The following is a 6,471-nucleotide window of genomic DNA, read 5'->3' as shown; positions in this document are numbered from 1 at the left end:
ATAAAAAGACCGATTTAAGGGTGGGGTGGCACATCGGGACCACCGAGCTGTTGGCACCGGTTGTAGCGGCGGCAGCTCAAGGAGGCTGCCCGGCTGGAGAAGAAGGGACAGGGGGTGGAAAGAGTTTTCCCTCTAACTCTCTCTCGGGAGACAGACAAAACGCGCGACTCCCGCTCGTTCCCGCGTTTACCGGAACAGGGGGCGGGGCCGGGAGGAGGCGCCGAGGTGGAGGAGCGACGGCTCTGCTATCCGCTCGTCGGGGCTGCTGGCTCGGTCTTTGCGGGAGGCGGTAGCGATTGGTTGGGTCTGTGTCCAACATGGCGGCCACTGCGACCACCAACCCCTCTCAGCTGCTGCCGCTCGGTAAGCGGCGCCGCGACGCTTCCGCGCTCTCCCGGTGCCCGGGCGGGGCTGCGCTGGGGCCCGTCCTGTGCCCGGCGGGCGGGGAGGGCGAGGGCGAGGCCGAGGCCGCTTGCGGGCACGCGTGGGTGGCGCGGTCGGCGCCGCCGCTTGGCGGGCAGCTGGAGCGGGGGGAGCGGGTGTGCCCGCCGGGGCCGGCGGTGTCGGCCGGTGCGGGAAAATCTCCACCGGGCCGAGGCGGAGGGGCCTCCCGGTGTCTTTCGTGCCTTTGTTTTTTTTTTTTAAAGCCATTGTTTGTGGTAATTACTTTTTTTGCCGTCACAATGTCGCGGGTTTTTTGTTCAAAGAAATGTATGTTTTACAAAATAATATCTTGTGCCTTTTGTTTTATTTCATTTACAGAACTTGTGGACAAATGCATAGGTTCACGCATCCATATCGTGATGAAGAGTGATAAAGAAATTGTTGGAACACTTCTAGGGTTTGATGACTTTGTCAGTATCCTTGGGTGGAAATGTTTAAGGCTGTCTACTTTATGCTTTGGCTCCATTCCCTTATCGCTTTTGAGAGGTTTGAATTCACTGGGTAGAACCCTTTTGTATGGATCAAGTGTATTATTCTGATACTTTTATTTTACACATAAATTCACAGTTTGGTATAAAATGAAAATACTGTCAGATGGTTTGATTTTAAAATGCCAGGCCATATTTTCCTTGAAAGTGCGTTTTCAGATATGGTACTAGAAGATGTTACAGAATTGTAAGTATTATTTCTGCTTGTTGTTGCTATTTATTTTTTTGTTTCCTGAGAAAAACTTGCTGTAAGATCTGTAAGCAAAACATTTTTATATATTTGGAATATTTGCCAGCTGAGTAGTTTCTACCTTGGACTGAATCTCTAGGGGGTGATCTGTTCAGGGCAGCCATGTCATAGAGTAGCAGTTACATGATTTATACTTGTAATCGGGTTCCTAATTTGTAGCCTTTATTTGGCGTGGGTTGTGTGTTGAACTTCTCAGTAGTTAGTTTGGTTTTCCATTTCCTTAAGGTCTAGGTAAAGATTAAAATAATTAGTGGACTTAAAGTATTTATTATTTGGTCATGCCATGTTGCTATTTGAAACCTGTTTTGATTATTGGTGATACTCAAGAAATTACTGAGACTTAGAGGGCAAATCTTGATGTGCTGAGCAGAATAGTGCAATGGATCTTTTTGGTTGCCAGGTAGCCTTCTTGACCCATGTGGGTCAAGAAATTTATCAAGATTACGCTGCAGTGTGACTAATGTATTTGTTAGTTCCAGCAAATATCATCTTAATACAGAGATTTATGTCAGTTCTGTACTCGAGACTGCAGTCATTGTCCCTGGTTATTTGTTCTTACTTCCTTTTTCTAATGCTACTTCAGTGAGATTACACCCGAGGGCAGAAGAATCACAAAGCTAGACCAGATTTTGCTAAATGGAAATAACATAACAATGGTAAGTCATCATTGTTCAAAGGCTGCATGCATTTATTTTTTCTGCCTGTAAAGCAATTGGTAATTTAGTTCAACTATTTCAAGCTGAGCTTTCCAGACAGGTCTGTTCCATAAGCTACTTTTAGGTAGCTTCTGGGGCATATCGGTGTGTGAGTGGTGCTGGAAAAGTGATCTTATTGCCTTACTTGGTACATGTTACAGTTAAAAAAAACTAAAAACCACCACCAACAAAACAAACAAACAAAAAAACAACCCCAAACCATTAAGAGAGCGCAGCCCTAACTTTATTTTGCTGGATGCTTTTCTGATCTTCAGATGTGCAAGGGAACCACTGGCTTTGTTGCCCAGTCTGTAGGCTGGTTCCTACAGTTCATGAGTCTTTGCCTGCATAACAGTGTAGGATGGGATACATCTGCATTTCATCCATTATCGTATGTATAGTTGTATTTGCAGCAGTTTGGATGTTTATGAGCTCCTGAAGTCATTTGGCAATTATGACAGCATGTGATGCCCAGAGAGTTGTCCCTTTACATACTCCGAAAAGAAAATCTGGACATCTGTTGGATTATACCTATTCAGAAGCATTCCAATATTTAGTTGATCATGTGCTGATATATGTAGATCAGTTCTGAAACAGTAGTTAAATATTGTGATTATGCATCCCTAAGCTGAATTCTGCAACTTCCTAAGTACCAGAAAAACAGTCCCACAGTAGTTTTTTGCTTGTCTGCATAGATGGCTGCAAACTTTGAGATTCCTGCATTAGGGCATTCCTAGTTTTGTGGGAAGAGAAGAGTAAGACTGACTTGAGTCTAAGGCAGTTGTGTGCGAACGAGGAAGGAATAATCTCCATTTTGCTGTCTTGTCCACCTTGCACCTCCTCACTGTGTGTCTGAGCAAGTGCCATCTTGACTTAATGTTGAAGCCTCTTTCTGCTCTGCTTATTGTTCTTCATCCTTAAGGAATGGTGCATGTTCTGGCTTCTTGTATGGGGAAAAGTTACTCCCATCCAGTGAAGCTGGTGGTGTGCTGTCCTTGAAGCAGAAGCTGGTGATTCGTGAGAGTGCAAATTTTCAGCGAGACATCAACATGTTTCTGTATTAGATCTTGTGTCTTTTGAGGACACGTTTTCCCACATGGAAACTCGTGCTTTAGTCTTTTTCTTAGGTCAGTCCCAAGGGCAGCTCAGCTCTTTGTCTCTAGAAGTGTTCAGCTATTTCTTCGGAAGATGGCAGTGAAAGGAGTGGCTCTCCTTTTTGTCCCTTATCTGTGTTTTTCCTTTTGTATTTCTTTTTCTGTTGGTCAGTTCTTTACTTTCTTCACAGGAAAGTGCAATGCTGCCTGTCTCCCTGCTGCCTGTAGAAGGGTTCAGGCTCTATTACTTGTTGGTCTGTGCATAGCACTAGAAGTTGACAAGAGGAAACCACCTTCCCAGTCTAGCACCAGTCTGGGGAAGAATGAGTGACTGGAGAAATGCTTCATGAAAGGAAGCATGTTCTTTGTCCTTTTAGAAATGAACTGTAGCGTTTCTAGACAGAATTGTTTCCTTGAAGTGAATAACAAAGACAAAAGCCAAAATGTGTGTTTTCTGGGAACTCATTTCTGTTTTGTTAAGCATTCTTTGTCTGCTTGTCTGGCAGTAACTGACTTCATCTGTTGGGAGAGTAAGATCATATTGAATATAAAAACCGCTTTTGTGGTCAACCCTGCAGTCTCCATCTGCTAAAATGTTGTAAAACAAGAACTGTCGCGTATGGGTTTGTAGAACTCAAATGTGTGGCACTAACAGAATATTGTGTTTATCTTTCATAGCTGGTTCCTGGAGGAGAAGGACCTGAAGTATGAATTCAACAGTTATCATCTATGAAGACATGTTATGTAGATGTATAATCTAAATAGAGCTTTTGGGGTGTTGGGTGGGTTTTGGTGTGTGTTGATTTGTTTTGTTTACACACTCTTGTAGTTGACATTTGATAAAAGATGAGGAGTTCCTCTTCAGGGAAGGTGCGTTGCTAATGATAACACTGACTTTGTGTGTTTAACTCATGACTTTTTGTAAAGACGCACTGATCTATTCTGAATAAAAGCCTTTCTTTTTGTTAGTTATTGTGTTCTGTTCCGTAAGTGCACAAGCCATAGGTAGTTTCATAACTGGTTGATGGAATGGAAAAATAATAGTTCTATTTCAACTGGCAAGTGAGGACAGACAGACCAGACCTAGTTTGTGTTCAAGGGGTTGAAAAACAAAACTGAACCAAACCTAAAAGAGGGCTGGTGTTAAATCTTCTTCTTCATGTCAGTGGTGATTCTGCTTTCACCACCAAGTGGTGCTGTGTGTGTTTAATTGCACTGGGAGCTGCCTGTGCGTGCCTGTGTAGTTCAGAGCAGTCATTAGAGGAAATGTTCTTCTGGCTGCTTCTGTTCTCCTGTGATATTAAAAACTTGACAGATATTGGGAGCAGCTGCTACTTTAGGAGAATTTCTATGAAGTAAGGAATTGCTGGTTTTATTTTATCAGCATGTACAAGAAAAGAACTGATTCTAACTCATGTCCACTGCAGCTTATGCTTCCATGATCCACTGCTCCACTCATCTCTGTGCATAAAGGTCTTTGGAGACAAATGGCAGGTGCTGACTCTTCCCATGGACAAGTACTGTGTGGGCTCCCAGGGACAGGACATGCTTTGACTTCCTGTCTCCAGAAGCAAGAAGAGTTGAAGAAGGGGGCTCAGGAGCGAGAGACTGCAAAGAAGTTGCTGCACTAGATCCTTTTGTCTTGCTTTATCTGTCAGAAAAGCTGCGTTCTGCTCACTGTGTCTTAGCTCAAAATACAGTGAGAGCTTCTTGCTCGAGCCTGTTAAAGGAGCAAGACCCTTCCCTGTCCCAGGGAGTGTGCGACTTTTGACTCGCTGGTTCTGAATATATGAGCTGCAGTTACCATATTTAGATTGTGTGGTGATAGTCTATACCACTGACTCCCTGAATGGGTTTTCATTTCTGTCCCCATTTCCTTCTCCAGCATTTTTCAATACATCAATTAAAAAAAAAAAAAATAAAAAAAAAAAAAATAAATTTTATTGGAACATCATGCTGATTTTGGCCCCAAAGACTTTGTTTCCTAGAAATAAGTTGAGTCTTCATCAGAACACTTCAGAGATTTCTAGCCAGTGTAGAACTATTGCATTGCGTTGTTTTTAACATGATTCTATGCATGTTCCAGTGTGTGCATTTAACTTCTACTTCACTCAGTATTTTGAAAACAGTCTTAAACTGAAGAGAGCTTTCAAGCTTGGGAGAGAAAAAGAGCAGATCTTGACTCCAAGGTCTGTGGACATCACTCTAAAGCCAGTTTCTGTGCATCCAAATGCTGTTAATCCTTGATATGATGATGATGCTTGTGTGATGACCACGGAAACACACAGGGGGGCAGCAATGAGGAAAGAAGAACCTTTAAAGATAGTCTAGCGTTGCTCGCATCCCAAAGGAGGATGATCAGTTTTCCGTATCATTCCTTACAAATGCTTGTCTAATTTGTACTTTAAAAATTCCATTAATATTACTGCTGTTGCAAAGGTTGCTACATACCCTAAGTTTTCCGGGTTTCTAACTTAAGCCTCATTATTCTGTGTCCTGTGTGCAGTGGATGTACACAAGAGTTTTTATTCATAGCTGCCTTTTAGATGTTTAAACACACTTGTTTCTCTTCACTATTACCCTTCACAGGTTAACCAGCTGGCTTTCAATTTGGACTTTGAAGTCGGACTTTTGTTCCCCTTTGGACTTTCTGTAGAATCCCAGCAGTTGTACTACACCCTTCTCGAAAGGCAAGACATCATCTGGAGGGTTCAACAGCTAATCTGTGTAAATACAATGCTGCTAAAATAATGCGTGGATGTACTGTCCGAAGTGTTATGTGTGATGAGGAATCACTGAGTGTTTTAATTACTGAGAAATGGTACATAAAAACTAAGTGACAGAAACAGGACATGAGGCTGGCATACTGTTCTTCAAGCCTGCAGTGCAGCTCTGTGGGCTTTGGATGACTAAAGGAAAGCAAGAGGCACAGGAGAGAGCTGCTGCTGGATCTTAATGAAAGATGGCAAATGATTTGGAGAGAGGTTTAAAAGTCAGAAATGCAAGTCAGGAGCCCAGGTCCAAATTGCCTGTGAAATCACTGTGTACTTCCCTCGCTTGTGTAACTTTGTGTATTGTCCAGAAGTTTTTATTTCAAAGTTAAGAAAGTTACACTTGTCTGATAGGGGATGTAATGATCTCATAATAACAGATATAATAAAAGCAGTGGAAAATGTCAGTATTCAAAACAGAGCCACGATAAATTATAAATAAACTTCTACAACTGTCGCTTACCGTGCCTTCCACGTTACAGCTGTCTTAGTCATTGATGCTGTTTCCTCAGGGTTTGAGCTGTAGTATCTGATTTTTGTTTCAGGGTATGTTCTGAAGTTGCTGATGGCACTGCCTTAGTCTTTTGGCTAAAAAGTGTAGCAAATATTTTGTGGATTATCAGTATGAGCAGCAGTCAAACAGCATTCTTTTCAAATCACTAAGGAAGAAAGTTGCACCAGTTCATCTCAGTTCCCTAATACCAAAGGTCTTTTTCGCATGTATTGATC

At 42.5% G+C, this 6,471-nt stretch overlaps 1 protein-coding gene across 1 annotated transcript; it reads left to right on the top strand.

Moving 5' to 3' along the window:
- The first annotated feature begins 216 nt into the window (after positions 1-216).
- LSM5 (LSM5 homolog, U6 small nuclear RNA and mRNA degradation associated) lies at positions 217-3,939 on the top strand. Its single transcript, XM_065831267.2, has 5 exons — positions 217-363; positions 763-858; positions 1,092-1,119; positions 1,766-1,838; positions 3,650-3,939. Exons 1-5 carry the CDS (start codon positions 318-320, stop codon positions 3,680-3,682), a joined length of 276 nt encoding a protein of 91 aa, XP_065687339.1. The 5' UTR covers positions 217-317; the 3' UTR covers positions 3,683-3,939.
- Positions 3,940-6,471: the final 2,532 nt, after the last annotated feature.

Source organism: Patagioenas fasciata, chromosome 2, assembly GCF_037038585.1.
Source record: "Patagioenas fasciata isolate bPatFas1 chromosome 2, bPatFas1.hap1, whole genome shotgun sequence".
In the NCBI taxonomy this organism is placed as follows: domain Eukaryota; kingdom Metazoa; phylum Chordata; class Aves; order Columbiformes; family Columbidae; genus Patagioenas; species Patagioenas fasciata.
This window is presented reverse-complemented; position numbering and strand designations above follow the sequence as displayed.

Coding starts and splice junctions, on each gene's coding strand:
- LSM5 (XM_065831267.2), top strand. CDS start 318: ATGGCGGCCACTGCGACCACCAACCCCTCTCAGCTGCTGCCGCTCG. Junction 1,120..1,765: donor CTAGAAGATGTTACAGAATT/GTAAGTATTATT, acceptor ATGCTACTTCAG/TGAGATTACACCCGAGGGCA. Junction 1,839..3,649: donor ATGGAAATAACATAACAATG/GTAAGTCATCAT, acceptor TATCTTTCATAG/CTGGTTCCTGGAGGAGAAGG.